Below are 27,529 nucleotides of genomic sequence, written 5' to 3' on the forward strand. Positions count from 1 at the left end.
TAATGCCGTGTCATCTTGTAACTGTACATCAAACATAGTGATGATAAATGTTAACACTTACACATTAGTTTTATGATATGGAAATGTGAAGTGCACATTTGGACTCACGGGTGTTTGGCCTGCTTGTATGACATCAAAGCAGTATTTATTATAAAATAGTCCTCGTAATTTACAGCATTTCCCTTTTTTTTGCAAAAGTTGCACAATTAGCGGGAGGGATGGTGGCAACTGTTGTCGCGCGCGGTGCTCAAGTTCAGAACGGTTCTCAGTGAAAATAAATAGCCACTGCGTTCCAATATACAGTGGGGAAAAAAAGTATTTAGTCAGCCACCAATTGTGCAAGTTCTCCCACTTAAAAAGATGAGAGAGGCCTGTAATTTTCATCATAGGTACACGTCAACTATGACAGACAAAATGAGAAAAAAAAATCCAGAAAATCACATTGTAGGATTTTTAATGAATTTATTTGCAAATTATGGTGGAAAATAAGTATTTGGTCAATAACAAAAGTTTCTCAATACTTTGTTATATACCCTTTGTTGGCAATGACACAGGTCAAACGTTTTCTGTAACTCTTCACAAGGTTTTCACACACTGTTGCTGGTATTTTGGCCCATTCTTTCATGCAGATCTCCTCTAGAGCAGTGATGTTTTGGGGCTGTCGCTGGGCAACATGGACTTTCAACTCCCTCCAAAGATTTTCTATGGGGTTGAGATCTGGAGACTGGCTAGGCCACTCCAGGACCTTGAAATGCTTCTTACGAAGCCACTCCTTCGTTGCCCAGGCGGTGTATTTGGGATCATTGTCATGCTGAAAGACCCAGCCACGTTTAATCATCAATGCCCTTGCTGATGGAAGGAGGTTTTCACTCAAAATCTCACAAAACATGGCCCCATTCATTCTTTCCTTTTACACGGATCAGTCGTCCTGGTCCCTTTGCAGAAAAACAGCCCCAAAGCATGATGTTTCCACCCCCATGCTTCACAGTAGGTATGGTGTTCTTTGGATGGAACTCAGCATTCTTTGTCCTCCAAACACGACGAGTTGAGTTTTTACCAAAAAGTTATATTTTGGTTTCATCTGACCATATGACATTCTCCCAATCCTCTTCTGGATCATCCAAATGCACTCTAGCAAACTTCAGACGGGCCTGGACATGTACTGGCTTAAGCAGGGGGGACACGTCTGCCACTGCAGGATTTGAGTCCCTGGCGGCGTAGTGTGTTACTGATGGTAGGCTTTGTTACTTTGGTCCCAGCTCTCTGCCGGTCATTCACTAGGTCCCCCCGTGTGGTTCTGGGATTTTTGCTCACCGTTCTTGTGATAATTTTGACCCCACGGGGTGAGATCTTGCGTGGAGCCCCAGATCGAGGGAGGTTATCAGTGGTCTTCTATGTCTTCCATTTCCTAATAATTGCTCCCACAGTTGATTTCTTCAAACCAAGCTGCTTACCTATTGCAGATTCAGTCTTCCCAGCCTGGTGCAGGTCTACAATTCTGTTTCTGGTGTCCTTTGACAGCTCTTTGGTCTTGGCCATAGTGGAGTTTGGAGTGTGACTGTTTGAGGTTGTGGACAGGTGTCTTTTATACTGATAACAAGTTCAAACAGGTGCCATTAATACAGGTAACGAGTGGAGGACAGAGGAGCCTCTTAAATAAGAAGTTACAGGTCTGTGAGAGCCAAAAATCTTGCTTGTTTGTAGGTGACCAAATACTTATTTTCCACCATAATTTGCAAATAAATTCATTAAAAATCATACAATGTGATTTTCTGGATTTTTTTTCTTCTCAATTTGTCTGTCATAGTTGACGTGTACCTATGATGAAAATTACAGGCCTCTCTCATCTTTTTAAGTGGGAGAACTTGCACAATTGGTGGCTGACTAAATACTTTTTTTCCCCACTGTAGGCACTTATCAGTGTCCAAATCAGTCAATTTGTATACTGGTACGAGTGTAAAGGGCTACCTTAATGACGTATGAGATACCAGACCTGGTCTCAGGGATAGCTAATTCAATCTCCACTGAGTTGAGTAAACCTGCTTTTAGTTTTTTTGCACCTTACTTGTGTAATGGTCTCCAAAGCTCTCTAAAGTTGGATTAATTGGTGCCTCTCGGGCAATTCAAAAGGCTGATTGAGGACTTTTTCACTGAAAAATGTGTTTGTTTTCTATAATTGTGTTTTGCTTTTCGTGTATTGATGTGAATATTTTACATTTTAGTCATTTAACAGACGCTCTTATCCAGAGCGACTTACAGTTAGTGAGTGCATACATTTTTCATACTGGCCCCCCGTGGGAAACGAACCCACAACCCTGGCGTTGCAAATGCCATGCTCTACCAACTGAGCTACACAGGGCCCTATATTGATGTGTATAGTGATGTGTGTAGTGTACAAGTCCGAACTACAGGAATAGGTTACTATACCTGTTATAATGACTGTAGAAAATGAGAACATATTGAACAACAGTCAGTCACAGCATCAGTTTCAATATTTATTACAAAACAACACCTTGAAAAAGTATAAAGTAATTATAAAAAGCAAAATAGATACCAACAGTGTTTACAATAAACAGTTAGAAACAACGTCTGTAACTGAACATAATGATACATTAATGATATTCATCCAACACAACACATTTGTATGTGGTGTCTGTAGAGCCTCTGGTGTCTGTAGAAACTCTGGTGTCCGTAGTTTCTCTGGTGTCTGAATGAACAAGAATCGGGCTGGTATGTACTTCCAAACAAAGTCAAAATAAAAAGTTACATGCAACCGAAAAAAATGTGTTGTCTGGAAATAATCTAAGTATTGTTTTTGACCAAGTGCGCATGCACTAAATCCACCTCTTCTGCACCTCCAATAAAATCACTCATTACTGCCACGCACAGGTCGGCTGATCCAGCAGCAGGAAAGGTCATTGATTGACAACATTGTATGAACGTCATATCAATCTGTTGTTTCACCCGTTCTACACGGAATGCAAAAATATTTCATGTAAGTAGACAATATAGGGTACGTTTGATGTATATTTCTAGATAGCTTTATTCAGTGTATTTTCATTTGATTACTAATATTGCAGGAGGTGCAGAAGAGGTGGATTTGGCGCATTCGCACTTGGTCAAAAACAACAATACTTAGATTCCAGTGGAGGTTGCTGAGGGGAGGACAGCTTAAAATATTGTCTGGAATGGAGTAAATGGAATGGTACCAAACTCGTGTTTGATACCATTCCAATCACTCCATTCCAGCCATTCCACTCCATTCCAGCCATTATTATGAGCCGTCCTCTCCTCAGCAGCCTCCACTGTTAGATTCAGGCATTTTTTCGGTTGCATGTAACTTTTTATTTAGACCTTTTTTGTAAGTACATACCGGCAGTAGCTAGGGATGTGACAAATTGACAATTTCTCTTAACGTTTAGACAATAAGAAAAAATCCCCAAATTCCACGTGAATTCACAATGCAGCTGTGCTACTGACAGCAAGGGTTTGGGTCTCACATTGCGTCCCTTTCATTGTACCATTACTGTACCTCAATTCCGCCTCGCAAAGTTTGCATTTCCTTCTCATTTAACTTCTCAAAGTATTGCCATGACTTCGCTGCTGTCGCTTGCCTTTTTTCGGACATTTTTCCAACTTTAAACAACGATGACGTAGTGGTGGAGAGTCGACTCCAAGATAATTGATTCCTTGGCTCCTTGCACGTTGACTCCCGTTGTCGACTCCCATTTCTGAGTGTCAAGATTTGATTCCGAAAAATCGTAGATTTACATTTAAGATTCAGTACTTTTGGAACGTAGGAGACTGAGTAGTTGCCGTACTTCTGAGAACACAAACACTAGCATCTTTCATAGCGAGCTAACGAAGGAAGGAGAGAGAGGGAGGGGCACAGTAGAGGCAGGTCGGCCACCAGGCAGACAGTCAGAACTGTGCATAGGGCTGTTACGGTGACCGTATTACTGCCACACCGGCGTTCACGAGTCATGATGGCAGTCAAATTCCACGTGACCGTTTAATTATGGTAATTAGGCTTCTCCAAGCTCTGATGCTGCTGATGGTCATTAGTAGCATACAAAACATGCTATCTGCCTGGTACTCAGCACTATATTGTCCCTCTAATCACTCTGACATCAATGCAAATGTAATTGAAAATCTATTCAAACACAACATGAGCTCATGTTGCGCAACATTTCTATAGGCTATGCAATTGCATGAGAAAACAGAGTGATGGCCTCGATTAAAAGAGGAGGATCCCATCAGCTTTCTATCAGCTGGGCCTGCTATATTTATTTCTCAACTTTCCTAATATTAAGCACATTGCTTCTCTTTACATCAGGATGCCATGAAAATGAACCATGGGAATAGCGTCCTCCGTTTGCTATTTAAGTGCATAGATGACATGTATTTTTTTCCCCTGCTTCTGTTTCGAGACAGGTGCATGATAATGGTCCATTCTGAATCAAAACAAATTTCACACATTATATGTATTATATGTAAAGACAAGATTCAATTTAGAATAGTCTGATGGGTGACAATATTAGCCTATCACTTGTGGATTATATATTAATAGTGGTTGTATTAATTTGGGATCTATCGCATCCCACAACTGTCACAGACTATGTTTGGAATATTTATTTCTCGCACAGAATAGGTCAACTTTTGTACTATGGAGGATAGTAGATTGACATAGGCTAGTGCTTTTTCTGTTCGTTAGGCCTACTCATCTTGTTGTCTTCCAATATATTCAATATGTGCCTCGGAATTGGATAAGGACTCGCGCAGTTGTGTCCCCGATGTGTCTGTCTACACCTGTGAGAAAGACCCGATCACATGACAGAAAGCTATGCGAGTGAGAGGTGCTTCGGTGCGCCCAGCCGGGAGAAGGGAATTATAATTATTATATTCAGCCCAAGGCCACAAAAGGCATAGATTTTTTTAGGGGGCATTACGGCCACACAAAGGGGATGCCGCCGGGAAATTCGAGGCATTATCAAGAGCTTATCAAAAGTGTGAATGAGAGACTGATGAAAGTGTATACAGCCTGCGCAAAAAAAACAAAGCAGAACTAATGCCTTTCATGCGACTTTTTTCAAATCATCATTAGAGTCGCATCATACAGCCTTAGAATGTATAAAAAATCTAAACATATAGCCCAACATTTGTATCACGACTAAAGTTACATAAATAACTCTAAATTTAGCATATAGGAGTACCTGCTTCTTTGTTAACCGCTCAACACATAATAGCCGCATGTGCGCACTCCCTCAAATCGTTTGGAGAAAATATAATTTATATTTTATTCAGCTATGTTCAATTGTATTATTCATACTATAAAATAATATAAAATAATGCCACTGAATTCTAAGCAAATCTTGTCTGCTAAATGAACTAGTGTAGCCCACGTAGATTTTCCAAAGGTCTGCATCAGTGGTTTGTAGGCTGTGCGTGGAAGCCAGGAGTTGCTAAATGTGTTTATGTTAATCAACGGTCAATTACCGTGAGACCGGCAGTTATTTGTTTCATGACCGTGCACTAGGCCTATCGGCAATCAGAAACTGTATCTCGCAATGGAATGCTGTATCTCGCAATTTCTTGGCATGCAATGTCTTGCAACTTCAGGAAAGCAGGGCCTATCAGCAATGAATAGCCTAGGATATTCTACAGGCAACAGACGGAAGACTCAACACACACTCGCATCATTAGCAAAGAAAAAGAGCAGGGATGTAATCATTAGTCCAAACAGTTGAACGAGAGTCTCTATTGGACAAATTCAGATAGGTCCCTCCCTGTTTTATTCTGTTTGCTTCCGTTTAAGAAACATTTTGCAACAGAATTGGCATAATGTATAAGCTCCCAGGCGAGCCAGCATGAGGCAGAGAGAGGAAGGAGCGGGCAGAAAACACTGTGGTGTGTATATGTCTTGGTAATCTGTCTTGCATGCCTCGCAAATTCACCAAAGTAGCTTAAAGTTACTCTATGGTTTTATTTAACTTACACAACTTTCCCCAGGCCTTTATAGCCTATCGTCTAGTTAGGCTATAACACGGAAAATAATGTTTTGTGATAACTGCACTGCGATTTACATTTTGTGGGATTTTTCTTAATGTTAAGGAGCCCAATTTCATTCCTAGCCATAACGGCAGTAATGTATTTGGCCATTATTAAGCTTGAAAAGCTGGTGAATGGCAAGTTGAATGGCTGCTTCCTAGGCTTAAAGGACAATCGCCCATATTCAACATCACCTGTAAACCCAGATTCTGGTTCAGTGGCTGTAGTGCCTCTGGTGTCTGTAGTTTCTCTGGTGTCTGTAGTTTGTCATCTGGTGTCTGCAGTGCCTCTGGTGTATTGGTCTGGTCTAGGGTTACAGTGTAGACTAGCTAGAACACTACACTGCTGGTCAGGAGAACGGACAGGTACTGGCTCTGTGGTCACCCTAAGGCAGGGATTGTTGTTGCCCTTCTTCTTTTGCTCTCTTTAGATTGTCCCCTGAGTTCTCTGTTTCTGTCCTTGGTTCCCCTTGCCTCCTCTGCCTCAGACACCTCTTCTTATCCAATCCGTTCGCTCGGGTTCTGAGAGTGAGAGCGAGAGAGAGAGAGAGAGGGAATATACATGGATATGTTTAGTACAGCTGTTGTTGTCGCAGAGGGAGGGAGAGATAGAAAAAGAGAGAGGGGAAATGGAGAGAGATAGGATAGATAGAGGGAGAGTGGCGAGAGAGAAATAGAGTGAGAGAGAGAGAGACTAGCTGAACAGAGGGCTCTTTGTATCACAAACTGTTGACAGGATTTAATGATCTGAATCACAGTTAAACTGAAACTCAATTTTATCAAAGCCACATGAAAGTATTAACTCTGCAGCATACTGTATACATGCATATTTTCACCTAGAGTCAACTAAAATCACTAACGTTTTCAACAACCCTGGCTACATTGTGTTGCCAAATTGGTTAGACATTCTAGATTGTCTTTCGGAAGTATGCCATATAACTATCCACTTATGTTTATAAAGTAAAGTAAATTAAAGTAAAGTAAGTAAAGTACAGAAAAGTACTGAAAAGTACAGTAACGTATGCTGAAGTGAACCCAGCTAGCACAGAACATTCTGAGAACGTTCTTAGAGCTTGGTGAGTCTGAGCGTGTCGTTGCCTATGGTTATTTTGCATACAACCTTCCCAAAACTTTCTGGGAATGGTGCAGGATACTTGCTTGGCTTTGTAACATTCCCAGCACGTTATTTTCTTGGTATTTCATTACTTTAACAGAACGTTTCCTAAAAGTTCAAACATGGTTATAATTACAAATACATTTTGGGTAATGTTCTAGGAACGTTCTCCAACTGGTTTGACATAGGGAATGTTCTCAAATAGTTCAGAGAACGCTAAGAAACAACATTCTTCTGTGGGAATTTCAGTAGTTCAGCATGACAATTTCTGCAGGTTTCCTCATTGTTCTATTTAAAGTCATGTTCTCAGAACATTAAGAAAATGTTCCATAAAAACCACAAGAAAACATTAGTAACATTCAAAGAACGTTCTAAGAATATTATTTAAAAACATATACATTCCATTCTCAGCGTCAACAAAACTCTATCCTCTTGTAGTGCGCCGGAGAAGATGGATGTCGTTTTACAGCCCTCTAACCATTTGAACTATTATGTGTGTCCTTTTGCGTTATTTGTAATTTATTCTGTACATAATGTTTCTGGCACCGTTTCTTATGATCAAAAAGAGCTTCTGGATATCAGGACAGCGATTACTCTCCTCGTATTGGACAAAGATTTTTTCTTCAACGAGTCGGACGCAAACAATATTCTACAGACACCCGACAAGGCCCAAATGCCCATCATTCGCATGAGAAAGAGACAGAGATATAGTGGACGTAGGTCGGGGTGCCTTGGAAGGATCTGATGGCGAGCGAGTAAACTGCCTCTTCCATCAATTCGATTAGCCAATGTTCAATCATTTGAAAATGAATTGGACGACCTAAGATTAAGGTTATCCTACCAACGGGACATAACATTTTTTAATATCTTATGTTTCACCGAGTCCTGGCTGAACGACGACATATATACGCTACATCGGCAGGATATAATGGCTGACTCCGGTAAGACAAGGGGTGGCGGTCTGTGTATATTTGTAAACAACAGCTGGTGCATAAAATCTAATACTAAGGAAGTCTTGAGGTTTTGCTCGCCTGAGGTAGAGTATCTCATGATAAGATGTAGACCACACTATTTACCAAGAGAGTTTTCATCTATATTCTTCGTAGTTGTCTATTTACCTCCACAAACCGATGCTGGCACTAAGATTGCACTCAATGAGCGTTACAAGGCCATAAGTAAGCAGGAAAACGTCCAGAGGCGGCGCTCCTAGTGGCCGGGGACTTAATGCAGGGAAACTTAAATCCGTTCTACCTCATTTCTACCAGCATGTTAAATGTGCAACCAGAGGGAAAAAAAACTCTAGACCACCTTTACTCCACACAAAGAGACGCGTACAAAGCTCTCCCTCGCCCTCCATTTGGCATATCCGACCATAACTCTACTCCTGATTCCTGCTTACAAGCAAAAACTAAAGCAGGAAGCACCAGTGTCTCAGTTAATAAGGAAGTGGTCAGATGATGCAGATGCTAAGCTACAGGACAGATTTGCTAGCACAGACTGGAATATGTTCCGGGATTCTTCCGATAGCATTGAGGAGTACACCACATCAGTCACTGGCTTCATCAATAAGTGCATCGATGACGTCATCCCCACAGTGACCGTACGTACATACCCCCTCCAGAAGCCATGGATTACAGGCAACATCCGCACTGAGCTAAAGGGTAGAGCTGCCGCTTTCAAGGAGCGGGACACTAACCCGGATGCTTATAAGAAATCCTGCTATGCCCTCCGACGAACCATCAAACAGGCAAAGAGTCAATACAGGACTAAGATTGAATCGGACTACACCGGCTCTGTTGCTCGTCGGATGTGGCAGGGCTTGAAAACTATTACAGACTACAAAGGGAAGCACAGCCGCGAGCTGCCCAGTGACACAAGCCTACTAGACGAGCTAAATCACTTCTATGGTCGCTTCGAGGCAAGCAACACTGAAGCATGCATGAGAGCATCAGCTGTTCCAGATGACTATGTGATCACGCTCTCCATAGCCGATGTGAGTAAGACTTTTAAGCAGGTCAACATTCACAAGGCCGCAGGGCCAGACAGATTACCAGGACGTGTACTCTGAGCATGCGCTGACCAACTGGCAAGTGTCTTCACTGATATTTTCAACATGGCCCTGACTGAGTCTGTAATACAAAACATGTTTCAAGCAGACCACCATAGTCCCTGTGCCCAAGAACACTAAGTTAACCTACCTAAATGACTACCGACACGTAGCACTCACGTCTGTAGCCATGACGTGCTTTGAAAGGCTGGTCATGGCTCACATCAACACCATTATCCCAGAAAGCTTAGACCCACTCCAATTTGCATACCGCCTCAACAGATCCACAGATAATGCAATCTCTATTGCACTCCACACTGCCCTTTCCCACCTGGACAAGAGGAACACCTATGTGAGAATGCTATTCAATGATAACAGCTCAGCGTTCAACACCATAGTGCCCTCAAAGCTCATCACTAAGCTAAGGACCCTGGGACTAAACACCTCCCTCTGCAACTGGATCCTGGACTTCCTGACGGGCCACCCCCAGGGGTAAGGGTAGGTAACAACACTTCTGCCACACTGATCCTCAAAACGGGGGCCCCTCAGGGGTGCGTGCTCAGTCCCCTCCTGTACTCCCTGTTCACCCATGACTGCATGGCCAGGCACAACTCCAACACCATCATTAAGTTTGCCGACGACACAACAGTGGTAGGCCTGATCACTGACAACAATGAGACAGCCTATAGGGAGGAGGTCAGAGACCTGGCTGTGTGGTGCCAGGATAACAACCTCTCTCTCGACGTGATCAAGACAAAGGAGATGATTGTGGACTACAGGAAAAAAAAGAGGACTGAGCACACCACCATTCTCATCGACGGGGCTGTAGTGGAACAGGTTGAGAGCTTCATGTTCCTTGGGGTCCATATCAGCAACAAACAGACAGTCGTGAAGAGGGCACGACAAAGCCTATTCCCCCTCAGGAGACTGAAAAGATTTGGCATGGGTCCTCAGTTCCTCAAAAAGTTCTACAGGTGCACCATCGAGAGCATCCTGACTGGTTGCATCACCGCCTGGTATGGTAACTGCTCGGCCTCCGACCGCAAGGCACTACAGAGGGTAATGCGTACGGCCCAGTACATCACTGGGGCCAAGCTTCCTGCCATTCAGGACCTCTATACCAGGCGTTGTGTCAGAGAAAGGCCCTAAAAATGGTCAAAGACTCCAGCCACCCTAGTCAAAGACTGTTCTCTCTGCTACCGCACGGCAAGCGGTACCGGAGCGCCATGTCTAGGTCCAAACGGCTTCTTAACAGCTTCTACCCCCAAGCCATAAGACTCCTGAACAGCTAATCATGGCTACCCTGACTATTTGCATTTTTTACTAATCTATTTTTTACTTAACACTTTTCTTAAAAACTGCATTGTTGGTTAAGGGCTGTAAGTAAGCATTTCACTGTAAGGTCTACACCTGTTGTATTCGGCACGTGGCAAATTCAATTTGATTTGATTTTATTTATCTTGTTAAGGGAGTTCAGGCATGTTGGCCCCGCCCACTAATTGGCCACACCTGATCTTAATGAGTGCTTGTTTCCTTTGAAATTTGTTCTGTTTGAATAGACTGAAATGAACAGCTTTGTATGAGTAAAAACAATGTCATGCTAACTCCATCCTGGTGGCTCAGTGGACTAATTCATGGATTGAGAACAGAAGATCATAGGTTTTAATCTCACTGACGCCATGCCACAATAAAAAAAATAATGTGTTTGCATGATTAATGCCTAAGCGAATGAATTTCCATGTGTCCTATCTGTGCTTGGAGTTCAAAACAGTTAATAAAAGTATTATTGAAACACTCAGTAAAAGTTAAGGAAGTTATTCAAAACCTTCAAATAACCTATAATTTCCGTTCTCAGAACGTTAATAAAACCTCCCAGGAAAACGGTCAGGGAACCATAGTAAAACGTTCTCAGAACCTCCCTGCAACCTAAAAATGTACATTCCCAGAACAGGCAACATTTCCAGTTCCGTTCTCAGAACGTTTCAGTTTTACCGGTCAGGAAACGTATAGTTTTGTTCCCAGAACCAATGGGAAACCAAAAGCTTATGTTGCCACAACTTCCAAGGAACCAAATGTGCTAGCTGGGAAGTAAAGTGTAGTAAATAAAGTATTTTATGTTAAAATGTCTCTTACATCTTCCAGCAGTGCAGCAGCTGTTTTCCCTGTGGTCCCTTTGGATTCACGCACACAGGCTCACTGGTCCTCTTCACTACCACTCTACAACACACAGAGAGGCACACAGTTAACACACACACAAACACAGGGACACATAGACTTAATCATTACACACATTGTCATTACACAACACGAGGAGGAAACACATGCTTTATCACACACATACACTCATACCCACTAGGCACAGACATCAATTCAACATCTATTCCACGTTGGTTCAAGGGAATTTCATTGAAATGACGTGGAAACAACGTTGATTCCACCAGTGTGTGCCGAGTGGGTAGTTACTTTAAATAGCTTTGAGGTTCAAAACCTTTTACTATACTATAGCTTGTCTGTGTGCGTGCACATGTCTGTATGTCCGGGTGTGGGCCTTTGTGTGTGCATGTGTGGTCTGATACTTACATGATCTGGTCAGTGCTGCAGGTGACGCCTTTGAATGTGACTTTGAGGTCAGACAGTGGTCCCCTGACAGTTGTCTTTGTGTCATAACACTCACACCTCCCTGGAACAAACTGCCCCTCACCTTTACCCACTGTAGAGACGGACACAGAAACAGCAAATGGTGATTCAAGTGAAATTCATTGTGTCATCATATCACACACAGTTTAACCCTCATTACACCACATAGGAAAATAACATTCTATCAGTCTCTCCTGAGTCACACTTCCCGCCCAACTACAGATAGACAAACAGATTAGAGTTTGAGTGCACAGATCTCTAGGCACTATTCAGCCCACAGAGTACAGACCGACAGACAGACAGACTGACTCACAATCACAATGTCGCTTATTCAAACTTTAACCCAACCTGTGTGCACCTGTCCATTTTTGAATGGTTATTACCTGTAAGCAGTAGGCAGTAGAGTGGCAGAGTAGCCAGCAGGCAGACAGAGATGACAGAGTTCATATTGCAACTGAGAACTGAAGTGAGCAGTAGAGCTGCCTGAGCCTCCCTTATGTACCCACACCCACACTCCGCCCCCTAACGCCCCTATCTGGGGTTTTCAAGCATTCACTGCTTATTGGAATTTCCCTTTCTCCCTTTCAACTAAAGTATATATAAGTATGTATAAGCTGGAAGTAGAAGCCTCAGTGTTGTTGTCCAATAGTTTACTCCAATTAGGGGAGGGGTGGTAAATATACAGTACCAGTCAAAAGTTTGGACACACCTACTCATTCAAGGGTTTTTCTTTATTTTTTACTATTTTCTACATTGTATTTTCTACATATGGAATCATGTAGTAACCAAAAAAGTGTTAAACAAATCGAAATATATTTTATATTTGAGATTCTTCAAATAGCCGCCCTTTGCCTTGATAACAGCTTTGCACACTCTTGGCATTCTCTCAACCAGCTTCACCTGGAATGCATTTCCAACAGTCTTGAAGAAGTTCCCACATATGCTGAGCACTTGTTGGCTGCTTTTCCTTCACTCTGCGGTCCGACTCATCCCAAACCATCTCAGTTTGGTTGAGGTCGGGGGATTTTTTTTTTATTTTTGTATTTCACCTTTATTTAACCAGGTAAGCCAGTTGAGAACAGGTTCTCATTTACAACTGCGACCTGGCCAAGATAAAGCAAAGCAGTGCGATAAAAACAACACAGAGTTACATATGGGGTAAAAAAACATAAAGTCAAAAATACAACAGAAAATATATATACAGTGTGTGCAAATGTAGCAAGTTATGGAGGTAAGGCAATAAATAGGCTATAGTGCAAAATAATTACAATAGTATTAACACTGGAATGCTAGATGTGCAAGAGATTATGTGCAAATAGAGATACTGGGGTGCAAAAGAGCAAAATAAATAACAATATAGGGATGAGGTAGTTGGGTGGGCTAATTTCAGATGGGCTGTGTACAGGTGCAGTGATCGGTAAGGTGCTCTGACAACTGATGCTTAAAGTTAGTGAGGTAGATAAGAGTCTCCAGCTTCAGAGATTTTTGCAATTCGTTCCAGTCATTGCAGCAGAGAACTGGAAGGAATGGCGGCCAAAGGAGGTGTTGGCTTTGGGAATGACCAGTGAGATATACCTGCTGGAGCGCAGACTACGGGTGGGTGCTGCTATGGTGACCAATGAGCTAAGATAAGGAGGGGATTTGCCTAGCAGTGATTGTGGAGGCCAGGTCATCTGATGCAGCACTCCATCACTCTCCTTCTTGGTCAAATAGCCCTTAAACAGCCTGGAGGTGTGTTGGGTCATTGTCCTGTTGAAAAACAAATGATAGTCCCACTAAGCCCAAACCAGATGGGATGGTGTATCGTTGCAGAATGCTGTGGTAGCCATGCTGGTTAAGTGTGCCTTGAATTCTAAATAAATCACAGACAGTGTCACCAGTAAAGCACCCCCACACCATAACACCTCCTCCTCCATGCTTTACGGTGGGAAATAGACATGCGGAGATCATCCGTTCACCCACACCGCGTCTCACAAAGACACAGCGGTTGGAACCAAAAATCTCCAATTTGGACTTCAGACCAAAGGACACATTTCCACTGGTCTAATGTCCATTGCTCGTGTTTCTTGGCTCAAGCAAGTCTCTTCTTATTATTGGTGTCCTTTAGTAGTGGTTTCTTTGCAGAAATTCGACCATGAAGGTCTGATTCATACAGTCTCCTCTAAACAGTTGATGTTGAGATGTGTCTGTTAATTGAACTCTGTGAAGCATTTATTTGGGCTGCAATTTCTGAGGCTGGTAACTCTAATGAACTTATCCTCTGCAGCAGAGGTAACTCTGGGTCTTCCATTCCTGTGGTGGTCCTCATGAGAGCCAGTTTCATCATAGCGCTTGATGGTTCTTGCGACTGCACTTGAAGAAACTTTCAAAGTTCTTGAAATGTTCCGTATTGACTGACCTTCATGTCTTAAAGTAATGATGGACTGTCATTTCTCTTTGCTTATTTGAGCTGTTCTTGCCATAATATGGACTTGGTCTTTTACCAAATAGGGCCAAATCTTCTGTATACCCCACCTACCTTGTCACAAAACAACTGATTGGCTCAAACGCATTAAGAAGGAAAGAAATTCCACAAATTAACTTTGAAGAAGCCACACCTGTTAATTGAAATGCATTCCAGGTGACTACCTCATGAACCTGGTTGAGAGAATGCCAAGAGTGTGCAATGCTGTCATCAAGGCAAAGGGTGGCTATTTGAAGAATCTCAAATATGAAATATATTTTGATTTGTTTAACACTTTTTTGGTTACTACATTTTAGTCATTTAGCAGACGCTCTTATCCAGAGTGACTTACAGTTAGTGAGTGCATACTGCTCCCCCGTGGGAATCAAACCCACAACCCCGGCGTTGCAAACGCCATGCTCTACCAACTGAGCTACACGGGGCCCTACTACATGAGTCAATATGTGTTATTTGATCGTTTTGATGTCTTAACTATTATTCTACAATGTAGAAAATAGTAAAAATAAAGAAAAACCCTTGAATGAGTAGGTGTTCTAAAACTTTTGACCAGTAGTGTATATATGGAGCATAATGTATTCTGTATGTATTGCTTTATAACTGTGGACACTTGAGGTCAGTGTTGTAGTAATTTAGACCGGTCTCGGTCTCGAGTCCGGTCTCGAGAGTCCGGTCTCGAGACCAGATATTGAGTGTCTAGGTCATGTCTCAGTGTCACATACATTTGTACTTGGTCTTGACTCATTCTCGGACAGTGAGGACTTGTAATTTCTTCCCGAGACCAGAGGAGTAAAAAAACTCATAATTAGTAGCTTCCATTCAGTCAGCACATAAAACCGCTTCGCCAGGCCAAATATATACACTCCTTTCTTGAAACATCAATACAGTATCTTAACAGCCTTTATATCTACTATGGACATGTTTGCGCAGTGGCGTACCTATAGGCATTCAGTGTGTGACAGGTTTGTGATTCTGAAAGACAGCAACCGTAATACCAGCGCACTCATGTAGGAGAGTGCACTTTTTGTAAAACTAAGGGCCAATGGTGTAGTGGAGGCTATACGCAGGATAAGCCGTATACCCACTTTCTTTCAGTGGGCATTGCATATACTCACTTCTTAATCCCTACTGATGCGTATCAAAGTAGAGTAGTGGCGTTATACCAGTGGAGGATCCTCAGAGGAGGAAGGGGAGGACCATCCTCCTCAGTGAATTTCATAAACATTTAAATTGTAAAACATTTAAAAGTTATCCTTTTTAGATAAAACTATACTAAATATAATCACGTCACCAAATAATTGATGAAAACACACTATTTTGCAAAGAAGGTCTACAGTAGCCTCAACAGCACTCTGTAGGGTAGCACCATGGTGTAGCCGCTGGAAAACTAGCTTCCGTCCTCCCCTGGGTACATTGATTTCAAAACAAAATCTAGGAGGCTCATGGTCCTCACCCCCTTCCATAGACTTACACAGTAATTATGACAACTTCCGGAGGATGTCCTCCAGCCTATCAGAGCTCTTGCATCATGAAATTACATGTTGTCCACTCTATCAAAGGATCAGATAATAAATCTAGTACATAAGCTACAGCTAGCTAGCACTGCAGTGTATAAAATGTGGTGAGTAGTTGACTCAAAGAGAGAGAAAGACAATAGTTGAACAGTTTTGAACAAATTAATTTCTTCCAAAATGAAGGAGAAGCAAGAGAGAAATAGAGATAGAGAGAATGTCATTTTTTTCCACTTTCAGTTTCACTTACTTAGCAACAAATGCAGCTAGCTAGTTTAGCCTACTGAAACACCCTGCTTAAACAGAGGGATGCTATGTTAGCTAGCTGGCTATGACTTTCCAACACAACACTGGAACTCTTCCAAGTCAAGGTAAGCTTTTGGTATTACTAATTTATTGCCACCGGAGCCCGCCGGTGTAACTGCTTACTGACTGTACACTGTAACATTACTGCATGATTGTAGCGGGTTTATTAATGTGTTAGTTCTATTAGCTATGCTGACTATGACGTTACTTTAGCTAATATGGTGACAACGATGTAGGCTGTGTGTAGCGGTTTGGCTTGGAAAGGTTTTTTCGCCTGGTCACATACAGCTGATGTGTTGTGCATTGAAGTCCACAAGTGAAGGGAAGAGGTGAGAGGAGGAGAGATGCGAGAAGGAATACAACATGGCTGCTCTGAAAGTGAACTGTGTTTACGTGTGATCAGGGGTGTATTCATTCAGATGATTCTGTTGTAAAACATCTATTCAACAGAATCAAACAGAACAAAACGGGGATAAACATACCTGAATTTGTCCAATAGAAACTCTCGTTTGCAACTGTTGGACTAAGGGTCATGTAGTAGCCTAAACCTATCGCTGTTACATTGAACTGGGTGAATGGAATATGAATGACAGTCATCCAATATGCTGTAATAGAAATAAGGCCATGCCCATGAAAAACAATCATCCTCCCTCATCTTAAACGGCATTGACCACCACTGAGGTATACGATTGATCAATTATGTAGTACAATAGAGAAATCATGTACAAAGTAGCCTACACAATCGCAAAGCAAGTGAAATATATTCACATGCGCGCCATACACAGTTTCAGCAGAATATCATCTGCAGGCAGCAAGACTGTGCAGCTCTCAAGTGGTTTTGGCATAGAGCAGCTCACAGAAGAATGACATCGGTAGCCGGTAGGGTAGGAAAGACGTTTCAATGTATGATATCTACAAGTAACTAAGGCAACAATGGGTATGCAAACCAGGTATTGAAAAAGTTTAATCCGAACTGTTGGTTAGTAGGCTATTTGTGATGCGCAATTGTCATCATTCACTGTTTGCATCAGGGGCGTAGACATGGATGGGCCCAACCACTGGGGATCTAGGCCCTGACAGGCCCACCCAATCAGATTGATGTGGTTTAAGCATCGTTGTGGACTTAGACCATACTTTTATTTCCTATAAAAATAAGGTGTGATATTAGAGAGTGAAAATCTGAAAAATCTATAGGAAAACTCTTGAGATTTGAGTATACCCACTTCTCCAGGCACCACTACACCACTGCATAGGGCTGTGGAAAGACAGCAGTCACACAGCATGATGTTAAAGGATAAGCAGTCCACAAACTCTGACATAATAAGCCAGTAGGTCCCAATCATAAGAATACAAAAACACAAACATTAAGCATTTCCAAATCAAAATGTACAACTATTACTTCCCATTGCAAAAAACATTTCATGTTTAGCACACAAAGTAAATGGTGACCTAAAGTTTAAAATGGAACTGACAGCGTTTTAACTACTTTGCAGATATGAAACTAACAGACAATCATAATGATATTTGACTCAACATTCCATGACGTACACTAAGGCATTGTTGGCAGAATAGATGGATACAGTTCAATGCATGATTAATGTAATTCACCAATACATTTCTTGGTAGTCCCAAAAATATTGCTATCAGGTTGTAAATCACAGCTGGCCTGGTACATTGTTTGCTGCCTCCATTCGGGATGCACTGTTTCAGTTTCAATGACTCAATATTCTGGACAAAAAACGGATGAATGTAACTAAGGCTAGGAATGTCAATACAATCAATACATTAGTCATAACGTGGCTAATAGTCTAGCGTATCTATTTATGTAGCAAGCTAAAAACACGGAGCCTAACGTTAGCTAGATAGCTAGCTAGCTATCTGCTAGGAGGATGTCATGTCATGCCATTGGAGGAGTGGGTGAGTGACAGAATTTTTCCCCTCATATCGTTTTTGTGTAATTTGGTTAACTAGCAAGAACGACTGTTATCCAGTTAGCATATCTCTTGCGTTCGCAAATTCACTCTGGCTATCTACTCCGATTTCAGAGCACTCTCGTCTGAGTGTGCCAGAGTGCAGAACGACTGATGAATTTACAAACGCGCAACACCCGCTGAATATGACTGATGTCAGTAAACATAGACAAAAAAGTAATAGTTAGTCAAGAGTGCTCTAGATAACATGTAAACAGCCTAACCAGCTCTGCTACAGCAAGTAAAATGCTCAGAGTGAGGTGTTCTCTCATTTGTGTCTGGAAGTAGCTAGCTAGCTAGCCAACTTTAGCCAGTTAGCTTGGGTGCTTGGTTGGGACAAGCATGCATTGGAAGGCAAGCTGCAGAAGGATGAGGAGGCTACAATTCCTCATAATTTATGAGTCCAATTTTAAATAAATAAATAATATGCCATTTAGCAGACGCTTTTATCCAAAGCGACTTACAGTCATGTGTGCATACATTTTAATGCCAACTATCTGAAAAAGTTTGAGAGGGTTTATCTAATGTTCCTTCGTTAGATTTTAGCTCATCTTGCTCTGGCTAGCATTAGTTGTTGACGTGCATAACTGAGGGAGAGAGAGCCTACATTTTCATGGTTGTTTGATCAATAGGACTGTAAAGTTCCCAAATGTAAGAGGACTCCCGTGGTGTTTACATATTTGCAGAAATCAATTCAGGTGTATTTTGTGGCTTTTGGCGAATGCGTTCTAATGCTCTAAAGTTGCGCTGTTTCAACTGCCTGTAAACACACAGTCCAGTTCAAAGTGAATGATGGCAGGCCCGTGTGGCAAATGGCTTGTTTGTATAAAGGCCTACTGTAGTTCTGATTGGCTATAGCGTACCGGTCTGTGTAGAAAAAAACATGTTTTTATTCGGTTTTATTTACTGCAGTGTCTATTAATTGTCCAATCGCACGGCCACTTTCCCACTCTATATAGCTATAGAATTTGCTCAAATGCCTTAGTATACATAATTCCCAAACATTCCAAGAATTTATGAAAACGTGAAAATGACCATATCTAAGTGGTCGCTTGTCAGAAAATATTTTTAAGTGTCATATTCTTCCTGGGGGTGTATACGAACAGATTTTAATAAGATTTCATGTTGCTAAAATGCTGTCAGTTTCACTTTAAATGCAACAAGGTTTCACACTCATAAGGTATTTTCAAAGAGATGGCTAACAGCAAGCTCGCTGCAATAAAAAACACAGTTCCACTCACCAGATGATGATCATTTGAAACTTAACTTATTGTTGAAAGTTATTCTTGAAAAGGGACAAGCTAACAAATTAGCAACAACATCCTCTTTGATGACACCTGCTGCAGCTGCTGCAAACTAGCCAACAACAAAAGCTACCTAGCTAGCTAGACCGTGAGAAAACTACTGCTCGCTATTGCGTGAGGACGTTGGCCTTCAAGAAGGCAGAAGTTTCCATACATTTTTGTAAAAACGGTCCCACACATTAAGTCAAAATGTGATTGGTTGATTCCACTGCCACTCCAAAATGTTGCCCTAATACAGTTGAATGGCAGATGCCTTTATCTAGCTTCTGATGGCCTAGCCAATGGCTGACTTACCTAACTAGATTTATCACCCAAGTGACCAGTGTTAACCCTTTCCTTTCCAAAAGAAACTGAAGAGATTAAATCAGAACATCATTGAAAATAATAATATTATTATCATTATTATTATTATATTATTATCATTATTATTGTATAAATCCTTAGCCCTTCTCTGAAGGCGTAGAAGGCCCATTGTTTCCCACTGTGTTTGGGTTAGTAATAATTTGTAGAGTGGCTCTATTTTCCCTCAGCATTTATTTTTTCACTATTTTGAATGTCTAAAGTATCCATATGTTATTCTGAAATATGAACACAGAAAAACAGAACATTTTGAACTCTTATTATGTGGGGATTTGACAAAATTGCAATCATGGTCTTGACTCAGTCTCGCCCCCCCTCCGGTCTTGGTCTTGACTCGGACTTGATTTGCTCCGGTCTTGGTATTGAATCGGTCTCACTTTAGGTGGTCTCGAACACAACACTGCTTGAGGTACTAATTTCATAACCTTTATGGTGTTATACTCAATTGTGCTTATATACCTGCATTCTTCTATTTGTTCTGTAAAACGATGCTAATGGCTTCAGAGAAGTATTAGCTTATGTGGTATCCTTTGAAGCTGCCCTGGCCTTATTATGACCATTGCATTGGCCTGTGTTTTCATTTGGCGTGTTAAGCATAGCTCTGCCCTGCCCTGCCCTCTTGTGGAGCACTTCAGTTACTGTTTCTTGAGTAGATCATTCATAATTGTCATCTTGTCAATGCAACTTATTATTTTTATAGCAGTGTTATTGTGTTACTTCATTGTAATATTGTTTTATTGCTATAGCCTGGTATTGTATTCTAATTACTAATAATTCCTTTTTATTCCATACTTTCAGAAACCACACACACAAACATTATTGAACATAATTTGCATAATAACTGGAACTGAACATCTTTCTTGCCGAAGATTGAGGCCAGCTTTTGTATGCTAGCAGCATACTGTATGGAGAGAGAGTGGGGAGGATGAGTGAGTGGAGAGGATGATGAGGGAGTGGGGAGGTGGGTGAGATAGTCAATATAATTGCATAATGGTACTGTATGTGATTTGTATGTGAACTGTATGTCCAATTACAAAAATCCTTGTTCAGTAATCATCTCACTTGTGAGCTGGCGGTGAACTATGTGGCCATTGACGACAGCAGCGTCGATCAGATGGAAAAATATCATCTTATGCCTGCTTCATGACCACCATTGCGAGGGTTGGGCTCAGAAGCCTTCACTACACCTTCCTCCCCACACAATTCATCCTCACTCTCATCCAATTCTACTGTTTGCACTTGACGCCACTCACCCTCGCGCCACCGTCTCCCAAGGAACTCAAATCCTCTTTCTCCTCTCTATCCATCTCCGCACCATACAATGTTCTCTGTCTTTTAGCACTTTCCTTTTTACATCCCCTGTGTGCCCCTTTTTGCTCTTCACTTGGTGGCTTAGCCTCTTCCACGTCCGCGACATGTGGACACCCGGCTTGCCATCCTAACAATTCCCTCGAGCTCCAGAGGTTCCTTTCTTCGGCGTCCTCACTCTACGACTGTGTTTCAAAACCAGCTTCCGCGCCCACTAATTGGACACACCTGATCTTTATGAGTGCTTGTTTCCTTTGAAATGGGGTCCGTTTGAATAGACTAAAATGAGCAGCTTTGTATGAGTAAATATGGCATGCTAACTCCATCCTGGTGGTGCAGTGGACTTATTCCAAAAAACAGAAGATCATAGGTTTGAATCTCACTGATGCTGTCTAACAATAAAAAAGGAAATGTGTTTGCATGACTAATGCCTAAACAAATGAATTTCCATGTGTCCTATCTGTGCTTGGAGATTAGAACAGCTAAACTAGCAGTGTTGTTAAAAGTCTAATTGAAACATTCAGTGAAAGTTTTAAGGAAGTTATTGAAAAACATCCAAATAACCTTAAAATTTTTCAAAACATTCACAACATTTAGAGAATGTTCTCAGAATGTTAATGCATTACCTTAAAATAACCTATAATTGCCATTCTCAGAACGTTAATAAAACCTCCCAGGAAAACATTCAGGGAACCATAGTAAAACGTTCTCAGAAACTCCCTGCAACCTAAAAATGTACATTCTCAGAACGTTTAAAAAAACAATGAGTAACCAAAAACATACATTCCACAACTGTCAAGGACCCAAATGTGCTAGCTGGGCTCTCTCTCTCACGCTCTCACTCTCTCTCTCTCTCACGCTCTCACTCTCTCTTTCTCTCTTTCTCACACACACACACACACACAACACACACACACACCATACATGCTTTAGTCCAGACAAGTATTTACATGCAGCTACATTACACAGTAACTCATCAGGCTCTGTCCCAGCCAGGCCACATGAGTTCTCATTTAACCCACTTGCATTATGCCTTATTCCCTATTTTTTCCCCATTGAGAGCTAGATACTTCCCTGGGAAAATAGAAAGATAAGTTCCAAAGTTCCATACCATGACCATCTTGAAATGTAGCACGAAGAAGTGGAAGGAGTGTTGCCTCCTGGCTCTGGTTAGGTCCCAAATTATAATTATTTTGTTGTTTTGTTAACAGAAATCTCTCTCTCATGCTCTCTCTCTCTCTCTCTCTCTCTCTCTGCTAGCTGTATGAGTGTATCTCAGAATGGCTGACTATGTGAAGCTGGATGAGGAGAAGTCTATCCCAAAGTGAGTCCTGCTGTGTGTCTGTTCTGCATATGACCTCAGATTACATAGGACTACATATATGTAGTCCTATGTAATATTTATTTAAATGAACTGTAAAGTATACAGAGTTTCTTACTTATCCAATGTTCATTTATCAGGAGTGGAATGCATTAATACCTACATTAACCATTAACCCTGTCTGTCTCTCTGGTGTTGTGTTGATATTCAGGTCAGACATCTTGTCTCTGCTGAGGAGCTACAACTGTTACCATGAGGGGAAGAGCTTCCAACTCAGACACAGAGAGGTAGGAGTCCTATTATTTTAAGAATGTGAAATGTCACAATAATAGTAGAATAATGATTTATTTCAGCTTTTATTTCTTTCATCACATTCCCAGTGGGTCAGAAGTTTGCATACACTCAATTAGTATTTGGTAGCATTGCCTTTAAATTGTTTAACTTGGGTCAAACGTTTCGGGTAGCCTTCCACAAGCTTCCCACAATAAGTTGGGTGAATTTTGGCCCATTCCTCCTGACAGAGCTGGTGTAACTGTGTCAGGTTTGTAGGCCTCCTTGCTCGCACACGCTTTTTCAGCTCTGCCCACAAATGTTCTATAGGATTGAGGTCAGGGCTTTGTGATGGCCACTACAATACCTTTACTTTGTTGTCCTTAAGCCATTTTGCCACAACTTTGGAAGTATGCTTGGGGTCATTGTCCATTTGGAAGACCCATTTGTGACCAAGCTTTAACTTCCTGACTGATGTCTTGAGATGTTGCTTCAATATATCCACATAATTTTCCTTCCTCATAATGCCATCTATTTTGTGAAGTGCACCAGTCCCTCCTGCAGCAAAGCACCACCACAGCATGATGCTGCCACCCCCGTGCTTCACGGTTGGGATGGTGTTCTCCTGAGTGGCGCAGTGGTCTAAGGCACTGCATCGCAGTGCTAACTGTGCTACTAGAGATCCTGGTTCGAATCCAGGCTCTGTCGCAGCCGGCCGCGACCGGGAGACTCATGGGGGGCGCACAATTGGCCCAGCGTCGTCCAGGGTAGGGGAGGGAATGGCCGGCAGGGATGTAGCTCAGTTGATAGAGCATGGCGTTTGCAACGCCAGGGTTGTGGGTTCGATTCCCACGGGGGGCCAGTATAAAAAAAATATATATATATATATTAATATATGTATTCACTAACTGTAAGTCGCTCTGGATAAGAGCGTCTGCTAAATGACTAAAATGTAAATGTAAAAATGTGTTCTTAGGCTGCAAGCAACCCCCTTTTTCCTCCAAACATAACGATGGTCATTATAGCCAAACAGTTCTATTTTTGTTTCATCAGACCAGAGGACATTTCTCCAAAAAGTACGATCTTGGTCCCCATGTGCAGTTGCAAACCGTAGTCTGGCTTTTTTATGGCGGTTTTGGAGTAGTGGCTTCTTCCTTGCTGAGCGGCCTTTCGATATAGGACTCGTTTCACTGTGGATATAGATACTTTTGTACCTGTTTCCTCCAGCACTATTGTTTGTACAGATGAACGTGGTACCTTCAGGCGTTTGGAAATTGCTCCCAAGGATGAACCAGACTTGTGGAGGTCTACATTTTTTTTTCTGAAGTCTTGGCTGATTTCTTTTGATTTCCCATGATGTCAAGCAAAGAGGCATTGAGTTTGAAGGTAGGCCTTGAAATACATCCACACCTCCAATTGACTCAAATGATGTCAATTATCCTATCAGAAGCTTCTAAAGCCATGACATCATTTTCTGGAATTTTCCAAGCTGTTTAAAGGCACAGTCAACTTAGTGTATGTAAACTTCTGACCCACTGGAATTGTGATACAGTGGATTATAAGTGAAATAATCTGTCTGTAAACAATTGTTGGAAAAATTACTTGTGTCATGCACAAAGTAGATGTCCTAACCGACTATAGTTTGTTAACAATACATTTGTGGAGTGGTTGAAAAACACGTTTTAATGACTCCAAACTAAGTGTATGTAAACTTCCGACTTCAACTGTACTTTGTCTGAAGTTACTAATTAAATGACTCTGTCCATCAGTCACCTGCAGTAGTGGGAACTCTTTCACTTTTATCTGGAGTAGTTTATTCACCTTGCTGTAGGTAATCAGCATGTCTCATCAACACTCCCATGCTGATAAGGACTGACTGATGAAAGGCATTGATAGCACTAGGGTGTGTGTGTGTGTGTGTGTGTGCGCGAATGTGTGTGTGTTTGTGTGTCAGTATGGGGTTTCAGGTATAACAACGTCTTAACAGGGTCATATTACTATATGAAGACATCCAACTGAACTGGAACCAGTTTACCTACTGCTTCTCCACACACACACACACACACACACACACACAAACACAAACACACACTGACAGTTCTACTGATTTACAATGCAAAAGTTAGAAACCTATTCAACACAACTTTGCAGTACACATGAACAACGGCTATTTTTTAAACAAATGACGTCTTTATGAGGTGCTTCGCAAAGCAGTTCTACTGTAAATGTTTGTGCTTGTGTGGTGTAGTCAACTGATGCAGTGAAGCTATGGGCTACAGTGATGTTTATTTATCATGTTATGTGCTGAGGGTAATGTGTTAGGTTTATGTTGTCATAGTTTGGAGTTTCCCAAGTTTGTGTGTGCGGTGAGCCACGGAAAAGGGTCAGAGGGTCCTGCTTGGATTTTATGTATTAGGATCCCTATCAGCTAGTCTTACTGGGGTCCGACACATTACGAAAACGACATAACAGACAAAATACTTTACAATTTACATACATTTAAAAACTTTAACATGTAGTGTGTTTGTTTACATGTATCAGTTACACATACATGTCAGTACATACACACAAGAAGTAGGTCACATGGGGGAGAGGCGTTGTGCTGTTAGGTGTTGCTTTATTCGTTTTTTTTAAACCAGGTTTGCTGTTCACTTGCACTGTATAAGATGGAAGGGAGTTCCATGCACTCATGGCGCTGTAAAATACTGTAGGTTTTCTTGAATTTGTTCTGGACCTGGGGACTGTGAAAAGACCCCTGGTGGCATGTCTGGTGGGGTAAGTGTGTGTGTCAGTGCTGTGTGTAAGTTGATTACGCAAACAATTCGGAATTTCCAACACATTCATGTTTCTTATAAAAACAAGAAGTGACGCAGTCAGTCTTTCCTCAACTCTTAGCCAAGAGAGACTGGCATGCATAGCGTTAATATTAGCCCTCTGATTACAATGAAGAGCAAGACATGCGGCTGTGTTCTGGGCCAGCTGCAGCTAAACCTGGTATTTATTTGCAGCACTTGACCATATGACTGGACAGTAATCAAGATAAGATAAAACTAGAGCCTGCAGGACTTGCTTTGTGGAGCGTGGTGTCAAAAAAGCAGAGCATCTCTTTATTACGGACATACCTCTCCCCATCTTACAACCATTGAATCTATATGTTTTGACAATGACAGTTTACAATCTAAGGTAACACCAAGTAATTTAGTCTCCTCAACTTTTTCAACAGCCACACCATTCATTACCAGATTCAGCTGAGGTCTAGAACTTAGGGAATGATTGTACCAAATACAATGCTCTTAGTTTTAGAGATGTTCAGGACCAGTTTATTACTGGCCACCCATTCCAAAACAGACTGCAACTCTTTGTTAAGGGTTTCAGTGACTTCATTAGCTGTGGTTGCTGATGCGTATATGGTTGAATCATCAGCATACATGGACACACATGCTTTGTTTAATGCCAGTGGCAGGTCATTGGGAAGAATAGAAAAGAGGGCCTAGAGAGCTGCTCTGCAGTACACCACACTTTACATGTTTGACATTAGAGAAGCTACCATTAAAGAAAACCCTCTAAGTTATATTAAATAGATAGCTCTGAATCCATGAAATGGCAGAGATGGAAAAGCCATAACACAAGTTTTCTCAACAACAGGTTACGGTCAAAAATATCAAAGGCCGCACTGAAATCTAACCGTACAACTCCCACAATCTTCTTATTATCAACCAATCATCAGTCATTTGTGTCAGTGCAGTACATGTTGAGTGCACTTTTCTATAAGCATGCTGAAAGTCCGTTGTTAATTTGTTTACAGAGAAAAAGCATTGTATTTGGTCAAACACCATTTTTTCTAACAGTTTGCTAAGAGCAGGCAGCAAGCTGATATGTCTGCTGTTAGAACCAGTAAAGGCCGCTTTACTGCTCTTGGGTAGCGGAATGACTTTGGCTTCCCTCCAGGCCTGAGGCAAAAACTTTCCTCTAGGCTCAGATTAAAGATATGACATATAGGAGTGGCTATAGAGTCAGCTACCATCCTCAGTAGCTTTCCATCTAAGTTATCAATGCCAGGAGGTATGTCATTATTGATCGATAACAATAATTTCAAACTTACAATGCTTTTCTTTCATTATCTGTTTTTTTATGCATGAGTATGATGGCTTACTGTTCGTTGTTGGCATTTCCTGCCTAAGTTTGCCCACTTTGCCAATGAAGTAATCATTAAAATAGTGGGCAACATCAAATGGTTTTGTGATGAATAAGCCATCTGATTCGATGAAAGATGGAGTTGAATTAGTCTTTCTGCCAGTAATTTCATTTAAAGTACTCCAAAGTTTTTTCCCACCATTCTTTATATCATTGATCTTGGCTTCATAATACTGTTTCTTCTTCTTGTTGTTGAGTTTAGTCACATCATTTCTCAATTTGCAGTAAGTCAGCCTATCAGATGTACAGCCAGACTTATTAGCCACTCCTTTTGCCCATCTCTTTCAACTATACCGTTTTTCAATTCCTCATCAATCCGTGGAGCCTTAACAGTTCTAACAGTCTGTTTTTTTAACAGGTGCATGTTTATCAATAATTGGAAGAAGCAATTTCATAAATTCATAATTGACGTAAGAGTCACAGCAAAATATTTTGTATGATCTCTTATACACTATTTTAGGCCCAGCGCCGGAGAAGATGGCTGCCATTTTACAGCCCTCTAACCAATTGTACTATTATGTGTGTTTTTCCGCGTTATTTGTAATTTATTTTGTACATAATGTTTCTGCCATCGTCTCTTATAACCAAAAAGAGCTTCTGGATATCAGGACAGCGATTACTCACCTCGTATTGGACGAAGATTTTTTCTTCAACGAGGCGGCCGCGAAGGATATCATAC

The 27,529-nt window shown here is 41.5% G+C and overlaps 1 protein-coding gene across 3 annotated transcripts in view; it reads left to right on the top strand.

The window, feature by feature from the left end:
* Positions 1-27,529, top strand: part of rassf4a (Ras association domain family member 4a) — a 108,277-nt gene that overhangs the window by 38,100 nt on the left and 42,648 nt on the right. Inside the window, exons 1-3 of one of the 3 annotated variants that reach the window (XM_041866199.2) lie at positions 5,468-5,907; positions 22,326-22,389; positions 22,598-22,673. In XM_041866199.2, coding sequence (XP_041722133.2) covers positions 22,346-22,389; positions 22,598-22,673 — 120 coding nt within the window. In that variant the 5' untranslated portion in view covers positions 5,468-5,907; positions 22,326-22,345. Of the gene's footprint in view, positions 1-5,467; positions 5,908-22,325; positions 22,390-22,597; positions 22,674-27,529 lie in introns of those variants that run through there. The other 2 variants (XM_041866198.2, XM_041866200.2) reach the window with 2 other exon arrangements.

This window comes from Coregonus clupeaformis, chromosome 27 (assembly GCF_020615455.1).
Source record: "Coregonus clupeaformis isolate EN_2021a chromosome 27, ASM2061545v1, whole genome shotgun sequence".
Taxonomy (NCBI): Eukaryota; Metazoa; Chordata; class Actinopteri; order Salmoniformes; family Salmonidae; genus Coregonus; species Coregonus clupeaformis.